This window comes from Sceloporus undulatus, chromosome 2 (assembly GCF_019175285.1).
Source record: "Sceloporus undulatus isolate JIND9_A2432 ecotype Alabama chromosome 2, SceUnd_v1.1, whole genome shotgun sequence".
NCBI classification, from domain to species: Eukaryota; Metazoa; Chordata; class Lepidosauria; order Squamata; family Phrynosomatidae; genus Sceloporus; species Sceloporus undulatus.
The window spans coordinates 288,106,502-288,127,766 of NC_056523.1; the positions used below are offsets into that span (position 1 = coordinate 288,106,502).

A 21,265-nucleotide genomic window follows, 5' to 3' on the forward strand; every position below is an offset into this window, starting at 1 on the left:
ATCTTGCTAAATGAGTCTAAAAGCATATTTAGAGCAGAACTCAGATTCCTCAAAAGTTTATAGATAAATTGCTTGTGACAAGCTTGGAAGCAGGCCACAGAAGAAAAACCTTGCAATAAAAGTTTGCAGCACAGTACATGGCCCTTGATGCACAACCCTCCTTGAAGGCTCTGAGGCAGTAGAGCTGGAATGACTATCCAGGGAACCTGGAGAGCTACTGGGGCTTTGGATAGATACTGCCAAAGATAGATAAATCAACGTTTTGAGCTAGTTGGACCCATTATTGGTATTAATGTAAGACAGATTCAAGTGTACTAAATGAGGAAGTTCCATCTTTTTGAGCACACAGGTCAGCCTTCCCTAATACTGTACATTGCTCTACAAAAATGTTGTCAACAACATTGCTTCTCAGGCTGTATCAAAGACCAGCCCATTGGATACAACTCTTTCTTTCCTAGAAACTTGTGAGGGACCAGCCCCAGTCCAGGGACCACGTTTGCGTAGCACTAGTCTACAACTTCTATCAGTCGCAGAGAGCATAGCATGGCTATATAGGATCAGTGCCCTGGTGGTGCAGTGGGTAAATGCCAGTACTGCAACCACAAGGTTGTGAGTTCAATCCCAGGGGCTCCAAGGTTGACTCAGCCTTCCATCCTTTCATAGGTCAGTAAAATGAGTACCCAGCTTGTTGGGGGCAATTAGCTTACAGATTGTAAATTACTTAAGAGAGTGCTGAGTTCACTAATAAACAGTACAGAAATGCACGTGTTATTACTATACAGCAGTATAGGATCAGCAGTCCTATACATCTGGAGGGTGTCAGGTCAGGAAAGGTTAATCCAGGTTAATAACCATTAATAGCTGTTTGAATAAGTAGATACTTGTGGCCCCCTGAGTTGAAGGATGGACCCCAGCAAAATATATAAAGTTTTGAATTACTGTTAGTAACTGTGTAGGTGTGGGCACAACAGCAAATAGTGACTGTGGCCACGGCATTCTGACTATACGATCTCACTGAGCTTGTTTTAGAAATGAGTTCTTCCATTACATGACAGATATTTGCTTCTAGACACAATAGAGAGAAAATGAAGATATTCAGGGGAAGAATCATGCAGCTTTTACAGGGGCAAGGAAACAGTTTTACTAGATAAATAAGATGTATTTGAAAAGGTTTAATTGGAATACAGTCAAGGCCACATGTCAACATGGTTTCTGGCCTATTTCATAGTAGCTCCTGTACATTGCCAGGAGCATCTCTGTCACATGAGAAAGTTTATAAGCAGAATATCAAGCAGATGCTTTTACTGCATCGCGGGCTTCCAGCTCCTGCTTGGCCTTTTCCCTCATTTCTCTCTCCCTTTCAGTCAGAGCAGTTCGCTCTTGCTCCCACTCCTTTAGTTTCTGTTTGTATTTTGTGGTGTCTTCCACTTCAGCTGCTGGCAGCTCCTTCTCAACAAGCTGGGTGGTCAGTGTCAACAACCGAGCAGATTCCACCTTGCCAAGCGACTGTAGTTTAGAATTCAGTTCCTGCCACAGTAGGAGGGGAAGAGAGAGAAAAAAAGAAGAAAACAGCAGGTAATCAACCCGTCACAATACAGTAACAACACAATCACCAGCCCCAATAATCTTGTTTTCACTGGAACTGGAATATGGAATTTCTACAATAGTATAGCTGGATTGGATTTTGTCTTGGAAAAGTGTATGCCAGCTGCAACAAAGGATTCCTTGTACCTTCCTTCCTTCCTTCAAAAAAAGAAAAGGAGAAGCACTAGAAGAAGGAGCAGGAGAATTTATAGGCTGGATTTGTATTATTTAGCAAAAACAAAGAAGAGACAAAAATGAATCAATTTTTAATTCTACTAAGTGCTGGGGTTGGCCATGCTTCCACAATGAATGAGAAACATCACTAATAAAAATGTTTTAAGCCAAGAAATGATGAATGGCTAAGCTAGCAATCTAAATGTTTTAAGGCTCCCTACCCCCAGTATAATGCTGTCACAAGGATGTGCCCTGAGTAGCTTTGGCTAACCTTCCTCTCAACAGATGGGAATAATTTAAATAGTCTTGTGCTAATGGCATACTAAATAGATCCCGTGAGCCCCCACGTGTTTGCCCAGGACATTTCTATATGGCATTTTTTTCGAATGCATCATGTGATTTTAAGATCGGCTCTAAGTACACATCCACTATAAATGCTTTCATCCTTCTTTGCTGTGTGGGTGTGTGCTGGAGCTGGGGGTGTTCCATGCCAGTCATGCTGCACTTGGCCAGACATCTAGGCAGTATATCTTATCAGAGTTCCACTTATATATGTGGTGCAGTATTTCATGCAACACACCCAGATGAATCATAAAAAATATTAATTCACTTAAGTGCTTTAAGATGCAGAGCCATTTGTGGTTTTGGAAGTTTTACTGGACAGCTTGATGTTCCCCAGGCAAAGTCAAATTAATTGCCCTAATGGGGAAGCTTCCCAGAGTGTGGGAAGAGAGCTGCCTAGGAAGGAGACAAGATGCCAGCCAGAGGTTCATGCTTTTAAAAAATGGCTTTGCTATAACAGCAGAAAGAGTCATTTCCTCATACTGGATGTATTTTAGTTATGTAAAGATTAGATTATATTGACATCTAATGTAGTCAAATAATATTAGGCAATGAATCCTCCATCCCAAGATTCTTAGGCTGCAACACATCTGAACACAACCGCTCTTACATTTGAGTAGGCATGTTTAGGATGTCAGTGTTATTTACTCAATAGCTTATTTATTTAACTGTTATCACAAGGGCATGTCAGGATGAATATGGAACCTGTGAATCTCCAGATACTGTAGGACTCTTAACTGCTATTGGATCCACCACTAAGCATGGCTAAAGGCAAGGAATGACAGGAATGTTGAGATGTACCCACGAAGTCACCCCATCCTTGGTGTCAATAGTGCATCCCTCCCCATATAATGTTATCTTTGTAATAAATCTGTGTAGCATGTAAGGCTAAGAACTATCCCAAATCATTTGCTGATGTTCATGGAAATGTGGCTTTTTGAAGATCAGTCACCCCAGCTCTAGCCCATCATTCTAACTCAGCAAAAAGGAAAGTAAAGCCCTCCAAATGTTGCTGGTAATAGCTCGTGTGAATAGCTCATGTGAAGCTCATGTGTCATTCAACAAAATCTGGAGGAATGCACTTTGCCAACTTGTGCTCTAACCACAACTTCACATTGGCTTGCTTCACAATAAAGATACGCAGGATGCCTATATAATAGAGAAGACTGAAAAATGTCAAATCACAAGTGCAATTTCTGCTATCAACAATAGCGACAACACGAGCTGTTTCAAAGACCACCTATGTTTGTACACTTTCCTGTACTCCTTGCTTTATGTAACCTGTAATTTCCATCTGACATTCAATTCTGATCTCCACCAATGCTCACAACCATCCTCTTCTGCAGGGTAGGTTTCAAAATAAACAGCTAAAACGTTCATTCTGTGTCACAGCTAAGACAGAACAGAGACAACCATTTCCACCCATCTTGGGTCTCACACACCTATAAAATGCCATCAAGGTGGCTCTCCTGGGATAGGAGCAGCTTTGATATAATATGTGTTAACAATCTTCATCTTCCTTTTTGGCCCCAGATGACGTAACCAATTGTGAAATCAGACATGCTGCAAATGAAGATAAAGTAGTGCAACAAAATGGCCTGCTCCACATAATACTGAATACAATTAGAGCACCTCTCTGTAATCCAGCAACCTCCAGTTGTGTTGGACTACAACTTTGGTGGGGCTGGCTGGAAGATTCTGGGAGCTGCAGTCCAACACACATAATAATTAATTTAATAATTTGTTTTATTTATATACCGCTATTCCAAAGATGATAGCGGTGAACAGCAAGTAAGCTAATTAGCAAGTAAGCTAATTTGCCCCCAACAGTCTGGGTAATCATTTTAGCGACCTCAGAAGGATGCAAGCCTGAGTCGAGCTTGGGCCCTTTTGCTGGTCTTGAACTCGCAACCTTGTGGTTTTGAGTGAATGGCTGCAGTACAGGCATTTAACCACTGCGCACATGGAAGGTGCTGGGGTACAAAAAGCTGTACTAGAGTAGGACAGAAATGTTATCTATTTATAAAGAGGCTGTCTTTATAAATTGGTTTGGGTTTGGACTGGAAAGATCCAAGAATGATCCTTCCAAGCCCAGTCAAGTGATGGAACCTTCTGGCACTTGCATCTCTCAAAAGACCCCTGCCAGGTTAATTGTGATAAACATTCTGGATAAGTTCTACAGAGAAGATAAATAGGAGGAGCCCTGATGAATCAAACCAGAAGCCTATCGAGTCCAGCAACCTGCTTCTCACACCACCTAACCAGATGCTCACAGGAAGCCCACAATTAGGACACAAGGGCAATTGTGCAACCTGCTGTGTTTCTTCCCTACAACTACATCTCCACCTAAGCATTTTTAACATGTTTGAACCATCATCTGTCCTCAGGGGGAGCGAGGGGCAGGCCAGCTCCATCAGGCCAAGCTAGAGGAAGAAGACCCTCCCTCCATCCACTCACATCTGTCCTCAAACGGAGTGAGGGGCAGGCCAGCTCCATGAGGCCTAGCCAGAGGTAGAAGAAAGCCCTCCTTCCAGTCCATCTGACATGGTCCAGACCTCAGAGAGAGAGAGAGAGAGATCTGCTGGACTTGAACCCCTTCCCCACTGCTATTCCCTTCTCCTTTTGTGTCATGTCTTTTTAGTTTGTTAGCCTGAGGGCAGGGAACTGTGTAATTAACAATTTGTAAAACCATCTGAGAGTCTTTTTGGCCAAAGAGCAAGGTATAAATACTTCTAACAATCATCCTCAGGAAGAACTTCCTGACAGTAAGAGCTGCTCAGAGTGTGGTGGAGTCTCCTTCTTTGGAGGTTTTTAAACTGAGGCTGGGTGGCCATCTGTCGGAGCTCTATTGATTGAGTTATTCTATGGTACTCTATTATTCTATGGTATTCAGAAGCTGATAAGGATTATTGCCCATTCAACTGGTATCATTCAGATGTTGTTGTTAACTGCCATCAAGTTGACTCTGACTTATTGTGATCCTATGCATGAAAGACCTTCAAGTCACCCTATTATCAACAGCCCAGCCCAGGTATTGAAAACTCAGGGCTGTGGCTTCCTTGACCTAGTCATTCAGCTACTGCATGTTGCCTTGCTTAGCACCTTTTTTTTTACTCTTCCCCAGCACCACAATGGCAACGTTCTTAATATTCACGCTTAAACAGAAAATGCCCGGAAATATCATGTTGTCTCTTTTCTGAGAGATAGGCATGAAATACAGGCAGATAAGGATAAACACTGTGTGGCGCTCCTCCCCTGGTGCACCTGGTCCTGGATGACACAGGTCACCTGGCTTTTTCAGAAAGATATGCCCCCTTCTCAGAGTTGTGTAATATGATATGGATCAACAGCATGGGATACTGTTCAAACTGTGACAAAAATGACTACAAGCCACCTGGAAGGCTGTATGCAGATAGACAGTAGTAATCCATGCAAAGAACAAGGCAAAATCTATTGGAGGCTGGGCAGGAGGGAGGAAGAATTCCTGGATGCAGATAACATTTCATTTAAAACAAGTAATCAAGCCAACACTGCTGCCCATCAGAGGATCACTTTTTAAAAAACATTTCCTCTATACACTGGCTGCAGGTCTAAGGCTTGTACTGAGAGGAGAACCTGCAAATCTTGTTTATCTCCATCACACTTCTACCATTATGTACTTTTCTTGAGCCTCTCACAGAATAATAGATCTGGAAGAGACCACAAGGGTCATCCTGTCCAACCCTCCCTTAATATCAAAGAACCTGAGTAGCCAACTTGAAGGCACACAACAACAAAACTATTATTATCCCACATTTTGTAGATGGAAAGACAGAGTCAAAGAAACAGAGAATCTACTGTGTTTGTGGCAGAAGTGAATTTGAAGCATCAGGCTTCCTGACACATCGCTCAGGCTCTTATCCATTATGTGATAAGACCCACTGGACTCACTGGGAGTAAGCTTCTGAGGAAACAATGAAGTAAAATCTTCCCAAATCCTACAGCCAGCACAGTCAGTGCGGAGCATAGGCCATGCAGGCTAGTTGTAGTGGACTAATAGTTTTTGTTCAGCAAGCCTTCCAAAATTTGAGCAATGCTGGAGGGTTTATTCTAAGTTCACCCCATCCCCTGCATACAAAACTCAAGGTACCATGGAGGTGCTTCTCCCTGATCCATCCACCACCATATGTTACTTTGCATGGCCGAGAATGTGATATTTGCCCAAGGTCACCCAGTGGCTTTCCATGGTCAGGCAGGAATTTGAACCCAGATCTTCCAGTGTCCTAGTCCAACACTCAAATCAATACACCTCACTAAACCCTCTTACCCCAGCAATATACTATTAATATAAGGTTAGTTAGATCAAAATATAATAGTATTTATTTTTAATTTTTATTGCCTTACCTTTTTCTCATTTACTTGATTTAGGAATACTTTGTTCCTGATTAAAGCTCATATTGCTAACTACACAGAAATCTATTTTCTCCTGCATATTTTATTCTCCTACAGCACAAAATTTGTCCAGCTGTACTTCAGAATAATGCCTGCATTGCTGTAGATATTGATCTGTAAAGCACCATCTATGCCATTGCTAAAAAGGGCCTTTCCAATGCCATGACTAAAAAGGAATGTAAAAAAGTCTAAGGCTACATTTAAAAAACAAACCAAAATATAGTCATTTACATACAGAAGCAACAGTTATTAGCTGGTTGCATGAAAGAGGGCAGGGGCTAACAAAAGTATTATGTTGTGGTAACTTCTTCCACACTTTTCATAGATGACTAGTATGAAAAAATTCTACTTCATGAGCGGATATGAAGAAAAGGCAACAAACCTTTGACAGAGAACCATTTTAACCTGAGAAGCAGAGGTGAAGAACAAAACTTGCCTGAATGAGCTAGACATAGAAGGGCAAATAACTGATCCATGTTAGTTAACAGGTGCCTGTATTACTAACTTTGATGTATGAAAAGCTAAAATAGCATTTGAACAGGGCAGGAGGTCTGCAGCATGTTTGCACAAGACATATTCCCGTCTGAAAGACTAAGAACATTATTCACTAGCAGCCCTAAGCCCAATTGTTACAAAACTCTCATTGATTGCAATGACCTCCTCTAGTTGGGATGAACATCTGGACTCAAGGAAGAAAAAAATGCCCTGATATATATTACAGGTGGAGTACCTAGACAGCCTCTGTGTAAAGGAGAAGCAATCATCTCTTTTACTAGAAACAGTGGAAGCTAGCACTAGCCGGTTAATGCCCTGGGGGAAGGAAACAGCATACCGTAAATCGATGCAGGTACTCAGGCAGCTGAGCTATCTGTGTTTCTTCTGTTTGTGCTTGCTTCAGCGTTTCTTCTGAATCCTTGGCGTCCTCTTGTGAAGCTTCTGCCATAGGAACAGGCTGCAAAATGGCTGCCAGAACATCCATCTTTGCAAGAGAAAGAGGAAAGACAATAAATGGCTTGGAAATACAGTGAAGAGTGTCACAGTAGCCAAAATTATAGGGATTGCCAATGCGCCACTCCCATGGGCATCATTCTGAAGTTAGAGGATCCTTGTTAAAATCTTGAGAACACAGCCATTTTTTTAAAAAGTACATTTCTAGCCTACATAAGTCACATTTGAAAAAAACAAAAGTAAACTGGTAGAAAGCTTCAAATGAGATGTCAAACCAGCAGTACCCTAATTCATGCATGGTTTTCCAACACTCATGATTTTCTGTTCCTATTATTGTTTTTTTCCTCCTTTAGAAAGAACTACAGAACAGCTGCTTAAAAAGACAGGCTGCTGCTGTTTGAATCACATTTAAAAACAGAAATGCACCAACAGAAAGGAATCAGCAATGGATTCTCTGACAACGGTTTGAGGGTGGGTGGGAACCACTGGGAATTTAAAGACAAGTTTTGCTTTTCTCTTGAAAGTGCCTGAAGGCAGATCAAAGATAGTTTATGAAGCTGGGCCTTTCTGAAATGACTATTGATTTTCTTATTGGCTCCAGATAGGTCATAGATTCCCTTGCTGAAAATCAGTGAAATGTTCCACAACGATTACATGAAGAGGAAGAGATTACTGCAAGCTTATACAGTGTAACAGGCATCACAATTCTTGTTTTGTCAAAATGCATCATGGCCTTATCTTGTCTTATTTGATTTTCAATATAGTCATCTATTTGTTTCCTCACTTTGACAACAGGGGAAAAAAAGAAAGCCTGTCCAGGTGAGGAAAAGGCACACACTGACTCTGCACTAATGCTCTTGTTTCTCTCATATGGGAAAGATGCAAATGTTCAATTTCAGTCAGGACAGAAAGGTGAGGTTACAGGAAGCACAAAGAACATGCTCTTGTATTGGTGTCACATCCAAAATCACTCATTAGAAACCCCATGTATTGATTCTCATTATGCATATGAACATGTAAACAATTCTGTTTCCGTAAGGATGATAATTGACTATCCAATGGAGCTGAAACGGCTGCAGAAATCTTAGCAGCTAAGGGTGTATCCACACTGCACAATTAAAGCAGTTTGACACCACTTTAACTGCCATGACTCCATCCTGTGAAATCCTTGGATCTGTAGTAGGGCCACTGCGTGGAGAAGATGGCAAAATGCTAACAGAAGACAGAGAAAAGGCAGAATTACTCAACACCTTCTTTGCCTCAGTCTTCTCAGAAAAGGCAAAGGGTGCTCAACCTGAGGATAATGGAGCAGAGGACAGAATAGAGGAATTTCAGCTCAGAATAAGTAAAGAGATAGTAGAGGAATATCTTATTAATCTAAATGAATTTAAGTCTCCAGGACCAGATGAACTCCATCCAAGGGTATTAAAAGAACTGGCAAATGTAATATCGGAGCCATTGGCAATAATCTTTGAAAACTCCTGGAAAACAGGAGAGATCCCAACAGACTGGCGGAGGGCAAACGTTATCCCCATCTTCAAAAAGGGGAAAAAAGAGGATCTCAACAATTATCGTCCAGTTAGTCTGACATCAGTACTAGGAAAGATTCTGGAGCAGATCATTAAACAGAGAGTCTGTGAACATCTAGAAGGCAATGCCATAATCACAAAAAGTCAACATGGGTTTCAGAGAAACAAGTCATGCCAGACAAACCTAATCTCTTTCTTTGATAAAATTACCAGCTTGGTAGATGAAGGGAATGCTGTGGATATAGTATATCTTGATTTCAGTAAGGCCTTTGACAAAGTTCCCCATGACATTCTTGCAAACAAGCTTGTAAAATGTGGGCTAGACAAAGGAACTGTTAAATGGATCTGTAACTGGTTGACCGGCCGAACCCAAAGGGTGCTCAACAATGGCTCCTTTTCATCCTGGAGAAAAGTGACCAGTGGGGTCCCACAGGGCTCTGTCCTGGGCCCAGTGCTATTCAACATCTTTATCAATGACCTGGATGACAGAATTGGGAGCATACTTATCAAATTTGCAGATGATACCAAATTAGGGGGAATAGCTAATACCCCAGAGGACAGGATCAAGTTTCAAAATGACCTGAATAGACTAGAAAGCTGGGCCAAAGCTAACAAAATGAAATTCAACACAGAGAAATGTAAGGTATTGCACTTAGGGCGGAAAAATAAAATGCACAGATATAGGATGGGTGACACCTGGCTGAATGAAACTACGTGTGAAAGGGATCTAGGAGTCTAAGTAGACCACAAGTTGAACATGAGTGAACAGTGTGATGCGGCAGCTAAAAAGGCCAATGCTATTTTAGGCTGCATCAATAGAAGTATAGTGTCTAGATCAAGAGAAGTAATAGTGCCACTGTATTCTGCTTTGGTCAGGCCCCACCTAGAATATTGTGTCCAGTTCTGGGCGCCACAATTCAGAAAGGACATTGAGAAACTGGAGCGTGTCCAAAGGAGGGCGACAAAAATGGTGAAGGGTCTGGAAACCATGCCCTATGAGGAACGACTTAGGGAGCTGGGGATGTTTAGCCTGGAGAAAAGAAGGTTAAGAGGTGATATGATCGCCCTGTTTAAATATTTGAAGGGATGTCATATTGAAGAGGGAGCAAGCTTGTTTTCTGCTGCTCCAGAGAACAGGACCCGGAACAATGGATGCAAGCTCCAGGAAAAGAGATTCCACCTGAACATTAGGAGGAACTTCCTGACAGTAAGGGCTGTTCGACAATGGAATGCACTCCCTTGGAGGGTGATAGAGTCTCCTTCCTTGGAGGTCTTTAAACAGAGGCTGGATGGCCATCTGTCAGGGATGCTTTGACTTGGATTTCCTGCATGGCAGGGGGTTGGACTGGATGGCCCTAGTGGTCTCTTCCAACTCTATGATTCTATGATTCTATGACTTATTTAGACTGGTTTGTCAGAGTTCTCGTGCCTTTTTTGACAACTGGCTGTTTTTAGTTGTTGTTGTTGTTGTTGTTATTTATTTATTTTCTTAGTTTTGACAATTGGTTTTATATTATGTATTTTTACTGTAAAGCTCATTGAAGCTATTAACATGAAAGTCAATATAAATTGTCCATAAATAAATAATTTACTCTAACTTTCTGTTTCCCACAGTGTCTAATCAGATGTCTGTGGGGATCCTACATTCAGGAGATGAGGGCATCAGAATCTTCCTGTTGCCATTCCCCAGAATCCAGAAGCACAACACAAGGGTCTGCAATGGAAGAGAAACAGAAGCTCTGCCAGACCTTCTGGGTGTTCTCTTATGTCAGCTGTAAATAGGGCCCACAGGAACCAGCAACCATACTGGTTGCCTGCTTTTGGGTAACCACTTTGCCCCTCCACTTACAGCTTCCTTGCAGAGCTTGATACTGTGGTCAGGCAGCAGTGCCACACTCTCCATCACTTGCAAAGCTCTGTTCAGGTACCCAGGAGTCCACATAAGGGGCATTTTTCGGTACACATCTTGGAGCCCCTTGTGTAGCTCCACCTTTCCTGTTAAGAAACAACCACTCAGAAAGTTACTATATACCATTTAAAGGTGGAAACAAAGTTAACAGCTTTTTCATTCCTGGAAACAAAATTAGACATGGCAGAGAACATGTCATTGGGTATCATGTACATGTTTGTTTTTTAAAAATATTAACATACGTGTAGAAGTGAGGGGTGGACACAGCATTTAGGAAGGACAAGGTTTTGTCACTGGATTCTCAACACATGGCAACAAGTTTAAAAACCCACACAACCCAAAACTCTTCTCCCTCCCATGCCTAATATTAGAAAGAAACCTCGTAGGAAAGGTGGTGGTAGGACAATTATCACTAGGATCACGCTGAAAGAAAAGGTTTTCCTTTGCACATGATTCTCAGTGACACATTTAGCATCACTCAGGGTGGGGCTTGTAATTTTTTTTTAACCTTTGTAAAATATGATTTAGTTTGTACGCTGCTCTGGTTCCTCTGCTGTGAGAATAGGTGTGATATAAATCTAGTAATTAAATAAATAACATAGTATAAACAAAATTTAATTTGCACATAACTTCTTTGAAACTGACTTGACAAACAACAAGACTAACATATTAGTGTTTTTATATGTATGGAGAATTACACACATAGGACTTCTTGCAGACTGATACAGTATTATCCATTTTCCACATGGAAAATACTTTCGATGTTTTAAAATCATGGCGTGGGAATTTAAAAAAACCCTGAATACTTGTTGAGTTAAAATTCTTTATTAGCAAGAACCAACCCCTGCTGCTACCATGCAGCAGGTAAAAACCTGGTATTTGATGTTAAACATTTCTGATGTGGATTTACTTTCCTTACTGGTGTCTGTTATCACCTCTAGCTGTCTACATTAATCATAAAGGTACATCTAACAATGCAAACGACTGCGACACACCTTCACCTCTCTTCTCCAAGCAGGGGTCCATGGAGAACTGCAGGAGTGTGTGTGCAAATAAGAGCTCACTGAGCTGAGGCTAAATATGAACTGCTAAGGTGCCCACAGGCCAGGCGATGCCCACAGACATCTTTCACTATTTGCAGAGTTCTACTCCATTTGAGTTGGCAAGACCTCAGAATGTGTGACATTGCAGAAAATAGCTTTTGATCTTCTGAATGTCAATGTCAAAGGAGGAGGTGGGGGTGTCACTTGCACACAGCCAGTAAAATGATTTGCTAAGTGTAATGCTTTCTCATATTATTCAGGCTGCATTTTAAAATATATGTATATAAAACGGTGACCAAGCCGGGGGGGGGGGGTTGTTAGGGCAAACAAGTGACTATGCAAATAAATAGTAAACCAATTCTTCTGGGAAAAACATGCTATCCATTTGTTTATAGCTTTATTCCATTAAAATCTGGAAGGTTGAGGGTTATTTTCCCCCTTGTCTTACAGTCAGGCAAAATTAGACTCAGCATCCTTATCCTGTCACATCATGGGTGCTCTTACAGTTGTTAACAAATTATGATATGTAAGGAGAGGGCAACTGTTTGACACTTTGAGCCAAAACTGTCTCACACCTGAATGTAACATGCCAATGAAAAACTATTTATAGGGAGGACAAAACTACAGCAGGCTTGTTTAACCTTGCATGAAAAAAATTAAAAAGAAACATTAAATGGATACTGAGGATATAATCGAATGATGTTGTTGTACTCAGAGAATTGTTTCCTTCAGCAAAACCAGGTGGTGGGCGATTCCCTACCCTCTATGCAACATCAAAATCTACGCTGAAGGCAAGGAAGAACCCTGAGGAGAAGTCTTTTGGGCAGCTTAGAAAGATGAAGGAGGGAGAGGAGGGAAAGAAGGCCTGTAGTGCTAGATCCTGTTAGCATGATCCTGAATTTAGGCCTGAACTAGGGAATTGTACAAGCTCATTGACCCCCCCCCTCCCCCAGGGCTTCTTTGTGTCAAAAAGAATGCACTATTTACATTTTACCCATTCCTAAAGTAAGCCCTCTTTCCTCCAGGGGTTGGGTTGTGGGACAGGAGAGAGACTGGTAGGACCTGCAGTTGAACCTTTGGGGCTTTGCAAGCATTCAACAGGAAGGCACAGAATGCCTGATTGATTTTCTGGGCTTGCCAGATGGGCCTCACATTGCTTGGTTTCTATGCCAGCTCAGTGAATTTGATTTAGTTCCAATTTTGTCACATGTCAAAGGCTATATTAGAATTTAATTGAAGAATTTAACTTAACCCAGCTATTCTGAACTAATCGATAAAGCAGTAAGGAATACTTTAATTAAATACTTTTAAAACCTACCAAGAAGAGCATGGCCATACAGCTGAGAACTGAATCCCACAGTGTTGTTCTGCTTCAATCCTGTTAACATGAGGGACGCTCCAAGATTTCTCTCTTCCTTCCACTAAAAAAAAAAGAAAAAAAGAGAGGGCATACATCATTTGAAACAAATGATAAAGCAGTATGGGCTACAGCTGGCAGTGCTTTGGCTTTTGTTATTATGCCCTGTGCATTCTCTGCCATAAGCATGCTTCTATGTGCTACAATCAAGATTGACAAGTCAGATAAATGGAGTACAATGCCATAGCAGCTGCATGTGTGTGTTATTTCTCTCATTTTAATGTTTATTGTTGATTTTAAAAGTTGGCATCTATATTTTAAAAAGTCCCATGTATTCTCAGGGCTTGCATCTTCATTACTAATTTTCTGATATTCAAAGGAACTAAGAACATCATAAATAACACCAAGTAGCTTAAAAAGTAACGGCATACATATTAGGGAACCCTGATGGTGCAGTGGTTAAATGCCAGTACTGCAGTCAGTACAGTGGTACCTCGGGATACGAATTACCCAGGTTACGAAATTTTCGGGATACGAAAAAATCTAATAGAAAATAATTGTTCCGGGTTACGAAGGTTTTTTCGGGTTACGAAAAAACTTCAGCGCTATTTTAAACGGAACAGCGGCTTTTCCCCATTAGCGCCTATGGCATTTCGGCTTACGAAGGCTTTTCGGGTTACGAAAGCGGCCGCGGAACGAATTAATTTCGTAACCCGAGGCCCCACTGTATTGCAGTCACAAAGTTGTGAGTTTGATTCCAGGACTCCAGGATTGACTCATCCTGGCATCCTTCTGGAGGTTGCTAAAATGAGTACCCAGCTTGCTGGGGGCAATTAGCTTACACGTTATAAACTGCTTAGAGACTACTTAGCTCAGTATAAAGAGGTAAAGAAATGCAAATGCTATTGCTATACATATTATTCAGAAGGAAAACTACATCTCTTCATCAGCCAAGGGGAAACAATTAATAGATACTTCCAGACTCAACTCAAGACATTGGTAATGGCTTGGGACTGCTACACTTGAAGGAACGCCTCTCGATTTATGTGTCTGGCTGAGATTTAAGATCTCCTGTAGGAGGTCTTTTTCTGTGCTCCATCAATCAGGGCAATATGCTTTTGGAGGGCATGGCAGAGAGCCTTCTCTGTTTTGGCACCTCAATTATCATACATCCTCCCATTGGAGACCTGACTTCTGCCAGTATTGCTGCTGTTCAGATGCCAAGTGAAACCATGGTTGTTCATGAAACCATTTGTGACTTTACTGATTTTACTAAAACCATTGCATTACTTTACTTCTTTTTATTATTTTATTATTTTATAAACAAATACATATAATACATATAATATCTATTAACATACACCTAAACATATAAACCTATCAACATAAATTACATACAAACATATAGTCATATAAACACCTAAACATCTCTCATCTTACCAAACAGATCTTAGTCGTAAACCTCCTTAGTCCTATCCATACATACCCCCATACATACACATACATATACAAAAACATGATCCTTATTCTTGTATTCTATATCGATTATTCTCTACTTAAAAAACCTTCAACTGATAAAACTTGTTATTTTCTATCTAAAATGGATTTGTTCCTGCCCAGCTTAAGCTTAATTTGAACTGATCCTCTTATCTTTTCCTTATCTACCTCTTATTTCTTTTTTATTTCATTTCTTAATTACTCTCTTAAATTCAATCATACTTTGAATTATAATTTAACTCATAGCCTCTCATCATTTTTTTTCTTCCTTTCCTCTTCGTCCTTTCTTTTCCCCTTCAATTTACATTAACATTCCAATTATTTCAATTTCCTTTATTTCCTTCCTACCCAGCTATTTATATCCAACATTTAACTCTTAATAATACATACACATCAATACAATACTGAGTACATATATGTATATATCTAAATATGTATCTTACTACATATCTTCATCTATATCTAATCATATCTCTTTATCCATATTTATTATTTTATTAACTCCTCCACTGAATCAAGTGTTCTTGTTTATTACTGTTTATTTATTTCTTAATTTCATTATTATTTTCAGCAAGTTTATTTCTCCAAAAGTTAATTATTAAATTCCACTCTTCTTCTATCTTCCCTTCTTCCTTTAAATTCTTTGTAAGTAAATCTAAACCTTTCATATCTAACAGTTTTTCCAACCATTCTTTTTCCGTAGGTATTTGAGAAGATTTCCATTTTTGTCCATAAAATAATATGGCTAATGTAACTATGTATTATATAATTTTCCAGTATTTACTTTCTATTTCCTTCTGTACCACCAATGTTATATTTAACAAATACATTTCAGGTTTCATAAAAAAGAAAACTCCAAGTATTTTCATACATACAAAGTGAATCATGTCCCAATAGAATGCACCCTTCTTTTACGCGGGAGATCCGTTCCAGACTCCCCCCCCCCCAGGAAAAGAAACTGCGCGTATGCTCGAGCCCCATTACAAGTAATGGGGCTCGTGCTCGCAGTGGCGAAGCACTGCACCTGTGCCACAGGGACAAGCGCCATTGTTCTTTCTGGTGCATGGCACTACTTTTTCCAGCACTGCTTTCAGCATATGCTGAAAGCAGTGTATAATGCACAGTGTATATGACACAGGCGCACTGTATTTTTTGGCTTTACTACAATTCCACCACATAAGATCCCTCTTTTACTTTACATTTACAACATTTTGGATCTGTGTTATTTTTATTCATTTTTGCTAATTTAAGTGGAGTTAAATGCCACATATATAACATGTTATAGTAATTTTCCTTTAAATTTTGGCACAGAGTGAATTTATTGGTTTTTTGCCATGTTCTTTTCTCAGGTTTCTATATCTATATTTTGATTTATACACTGACTCCATTTTATCATTTTCTTTCACTGCTTCTTACTCCAATTCTCTTTCTAATGATAATTCATAAAATTTAGATTTTTTCCCTTGTATTTCCAAAAATTATATCATCTAATTCATTCGTACATTCTACTATTCCTACATTCTTTAAATCTATCTTTGTTCGTCCAGCTAATTATCTATATCTAAACCAATGTATTTTTATTCCTTCTTTCTCTTTTTCCTCTCTTGATTTTATCTTTATTCTGTCTCCTTCTCCATCTGTTATCTTAATTTACTGTTTGAAGGTAGTAATCCATTGTTCTCCTGCATCTCTAAGTCTTCCAAACAGAGCTTCTTCTGGAGATACCCATAAGGGTATGTTCTGATAGAATTTTGATTTACATTTTAACCATATTTTCAACAAACTTCTTCTAATGTAAAGATTGTTAAAATCCTTATTTTCTTTTAGTTTCCCAAAACAGGTATACCAGTGTCATCCAAATATCAAATTATACTTCTTTTTAAATTATTTTAAACTCTTTTAATCTGTCTGATTTATTAAATTGTTTAATATACGTTAAGCCTTTTTAAAATCATTTTAATTATTCACACTGATTTAAATTGTTGGATTGGTTTTATTGTATGCTGCCTGAGCTCTCTGGATAGAGGGCAATAAGGAAGGGGGGAGAAGGATGGTAACTGAAGGGAAAAGTCGTAGGCTGGCCTGATACTGAAATCATGGTGACTGCAACATCACATTTCAAATTACTAGGTAGTTTCTAGATTAAAAGTCTAGATTACTTACTTCATCTAAAAAGCAGCCTAGTATCTAAATCCACAAATGTAATAGAACACAATGGCAATATAAAAGGGACAAAAAAAAAAGTAAAAAATGGGAATGGTCAGGAACTAAAAACTGTAACAAAAACAAAAGCAAAAATTATCTTTTATTTCTCCTAGATATATATAAAAAAGAAGGAAAATCATTTACTAGGAAACCTAATATCAAAGGTTTTGACATATGATTACCAAACCCTCTTCCCTTCATTCACTTTGTACATAGCTAAACATGCGGAGAGGAGATAATGTTTGTAAAGGATTATGCAGGCATATGGGGAACAAACACAGAACTGGGACAATCAAACATTCATATAATGCAGAGTTTTACTGTATACTCTGCCAATACCACTGCATTTTTCTAAGCCTCCTTATTAGTGGTCACGGGCTGGATAGAGACATGGTGATATTCTATGGAACTGGAATTTATATGTAAGCTTATCATGAAAAGCAAGCCACAAGTGATACTAGAAGATGTGACCTAAATTAAAAAGAATAGTAAAATCCTAAAATAGGCTGGCCTCACAGAGATGCTGTATATTAAGTTCAACAATGAGGAAACAAGCTCCACATGCTCTAGAATGGTCAACTATTCAGTGTTTAAAAAGCCCAATGTGTTTTGGCCACAATGAGAAAGGCCTTTTGCAAATTCTGTTCCCTTTAATCTCTATGATCCTGTATTTTAGAAAGTGTTTACAACTCCAGTGACTTCTTTTGAAGGGTATGTATAATTTTGATAAGGACAATGTGGGTATTTTTATTTTATTCAATCTCAGTCTCAATCGCAATCTGTTTATTCAGTCACTGACCAATATAAAATAATAAAAACCAATAAAATAATAATTGTACAGCACAATTACTAACTATTATTAAAATTCAAATCGAGGAGCGTACAGCAGAGTCAAACTCTATCTATTATCGTCGACCAACTGCAAACATAACTTACATATGACATAACAGAATTTAGCTACCTTAATTACATCATATGGATTCTAATTATCTAGCAAATAACATAAATAAAAGGTATCAGAGTGCCATATAACACAATTTCCCACCATTTGTAAAGTAAACGCACAAGAAAGGTTAGTGTGCTACTAAAATTGCTTTAGGATGGTTGAATGTGGCCCATCAGATGCATAAATGCTGGCATAAACAACAGGAATTAATTTCTGAACCACAATTAAATTATGTTATTCTTTATTGAGTGTAGTCCTAATTATAATATATGTATATTTGTATTTGTTTGTAGCCCCTGAAGAAAGCCTTTCCCATTGTGGCTGAAAAATGTTGGGCTTTTGTAACACTGAATAAACAGTTGACCATCCTAGAGGACATGGAGCTTTTCTCCTTATTGTTTTCTGCTTTTCAGTTCTCTTTTCACCAGTATACTAACTTCAACATGAATAAAAGTAGACAAAAAGGAATCAAATGTTGACTTGATGAAATTACAAAACACCATATTTGTATAGATTAGACACCTGAAGAAAAACCATAGCCCTCTTAATCACACATTGTACGTGGAGAGGGATACAGCTTCTAGGAAAATTTTCTATAAAACATTGTAGATATACACAAGTGCAGCAAAAATTTATCCAAACATATATTTATATTGGAAATGCAAAAATACAACAGATGTATATTTCCATAAATTTATAGGAGGGTATTCCGGTGAAAAAAATAGTTTTGATATTGTTCCATGTATTTAAAACGTTACTGGGTATGAGATACAAACAAGACCTAAAAAGTACTGTTAGCAAGAAAGATATATGTTGAAGAATAACTTGTAGTACTGGATTAGTTGTTTGAATATTATTACTGGCAAAAGCCCTTTACTCCAGTTCTTGTTCAAGGGACTAGGAAAAATCTGGAACATGATGTTAAGTAATAAAAATATAAATATTTGTTATTTGTTGTTAACTGCCCTCAAATTAGCACTAGTCCATGGTGACCCTGTGGATAAGACTTCTCTAAGACCCTTTACCCTACCCTACCCTCCACTGCTCTGCTTTGGTCCTGCAGATTCAGGCCCGTGACCTCCCTTATTGAATCCAGCCATCTGGCATGCAATCTTCTTCTTTTTCAGCTACCTTATACCTTCTCTATCATTATTGTCTTTTCTAATGAGTTGTGCTTTCTAATGATGTGGCCAAAGTACAACAGCCTCAGTTTCGTCATCTTGGCTTCCAGGGAGAATTCAAGGGTTGATCTGTTTTAGGACGCATTTGTCTGTCTTTGGCCGTCCATGGTATCCTCAGCACTCTTCTCCAGCACCACATCTCAAATGAGTTGATTTTCTTTCTGCTGGCTTTCTTCACTGTCTAGCTCTTACATCCCCATACACGTTGATGGGGGATATAATGGCTTGGAAGATTCTAACTTTAGTACTCAGTTGTATATCCTTACACTTTATGATATTGTCTAGCTCATTAATAGCTGCCCTTCCCATTCCTAGTCTTCTTATTCCATTCTGATTGATATTTGATCAGCAGTACGGGAAATCTTTGACTATTTTCATTCCCTCATTTTCTAGGCTAAATTTATATAGATTCTCCATAATCATTATTTGTGTTTTCTCAGTGTTCAGCAGTAAGCCTGCCTTTCCATTTTCTTCTTTAAATTTCCTTAGTAATTGTTCCAAGGTTCTGATATTTTCCAATAGTAGCATGATGTCATCGGCATATCATGAATTGTTGATGTTCCTTCCTCCTATCTTCATAAGGACCCCTGCATAATTCTTGAAATTTTAATCAAAAATTTGACTCAAAAAACCTGGGCCAATTTATCCATAGCTAAATGTAAGCACTGTACTTTAAACTCTTATCAACAAAAAGGAACCACCCTCTTCTCTGAGAAAAGTGGGAAAAGGTGAGAGCTTATTCCATCCTGGGAGCACCTAAAAGAAGCACCAGCTTCCTCTATTGTCACCACCATGGCTTCACTTCTGACTTTTTTGAATGCGGGGACAGGAATATGGTGGCGGTGGCAGCTCTTTGGTTCTTCTATGTTAAGGGGCGATGGCAGCAATTGAGATTTGAAGGTTCTGAATAAGACATCTGTGTATGCTTGTCATCTTTTCTGGGTTAAAATCAGGCAAAGTTATCACATTAAAATTAAAGGCTATAATCATTGCTCACACAGACCCCGTTTTCTTTGCTTTGCCGTTTCATCCCTTTTGATATAATAATAATAATAATAATAATAATAATAATAATAATAATAATAATAAATTATTTATTTATAGCCCACCCAATCATGAAGAATACGGGCGGGTTACAGCAGTAAGAAAAATACATCACAATAACAATAGAATAAAAATAACATAACAAATTACAATAATAATAAATAGCAAGAAGATTGCATAGCAAATAACAACAATAATAATTTTGATATGTGTATGTTTTCTTAGCCCCACCTGTGCCTAGTTGCCTCTCTCACACATCACGTTGCCACAATTTACTGTCATTCCCTCCTCAACCATCCAGCCTTTTGGGTAAGCACAAAGAGTTATGCCTGCCAGAATTCTGTAAGTTCTTTGGCATTGTTTTCCATTGCTTGTCTTTCACATCCTTTGTTACATGCCCCTAAGTTGATTTATCCATGGGTCATATCAAAATCCTTAATTTGGGCCCCAAAACCTACCCTCAACTTACTATCAAATATATACAGTACTTAAAACCCTAAAACATCTGGAGCAGAAATAGTTGAGGACCATTACTACACAGCAGGGTTTGGAAGACTGGGAATGCTGCATCTGAATTACACCACTGTCCTGCCACCTAAGCCACAGCAATGCACATAGCTTACCGTTAATTCTGATTTGGTTGCCAAATATTTGTACATGACATGGAGTGAGAGAAGCTGTGTAGACACTTCCTCAAATTTTTCCTGTATCATGATCTCAGTGACTACAGCCATAGCATCTAGCAATTAAACAAACAAACAAATAAATAAAAATGAACAAACAACAATAATAAAGCATTTTAAAATGAGTGGTTTTCTAAGACAGTTGACTCACAAACATTTGAATGCTTTACCATTTCTGTCTTGAGACACATAAGCTGTATCAAAATAATACAGACAGAAAAGAAATGGATATATCTATTGCATAGGTTAAGAGGCATGAAAAGAAAGCATTTTGAAGCAGTTAGTGTGTCAGCACTTTTTTTAATGACAAAGTCGTGCTCTGAGCCAGGAAACATCAAAATGCAAAAGCATTACATTAACCAAACAGGAGAGGAACTTCAGCCTTTTGACTG

General features: G+C 39.0%; 1 protein-coding gene across 2 annotated transcripts in view; it reads right to left on the reverse strand.

Moving 5' to 3' along the window:
* Nucleotides 1–1,152: 1,152 nt before the first annotated feature.
* Nucleotides 1,153–21,265, reverse strand: part of MRPS27 (mitochondrial ribosomal protein S27) — a 75,703-nt gene continuing 55,590 nt past the window's right edge. For both annotated transcript variants that reach the window (XM_042449559.1, XM_042449560.1), the window contains 5 exons: nucleotides 20,814–20,929; nucleotides 13,279–13,381; nucleotides 10,858–11,003; nucleotides 7,364–7,510; nucleotides 1,153–1,527 (listed from right to left, as the gene is read on the reverse strand). In XM_042449559.1, coding sequence (XP_042305493.1) covers nucleotides 1,288–1,527; nucleotides 7,364–7,510; nucleotides 10,858–11,003; nucleotides 13,279–13,381; nucleotides 20,814–20,929 — 752 coding nt within the window. In that variant the 3' untranslated portion in view covers nucleotides 1,153–1,287. The remainder of the gene's footprint in view (nucleotides 1,528–7,363; nucleotides 7,511–10,857; nucleotides 11,004–13,278; nucleotides 13,382–20,813; nucleotides 20,930–21,265) is intronic.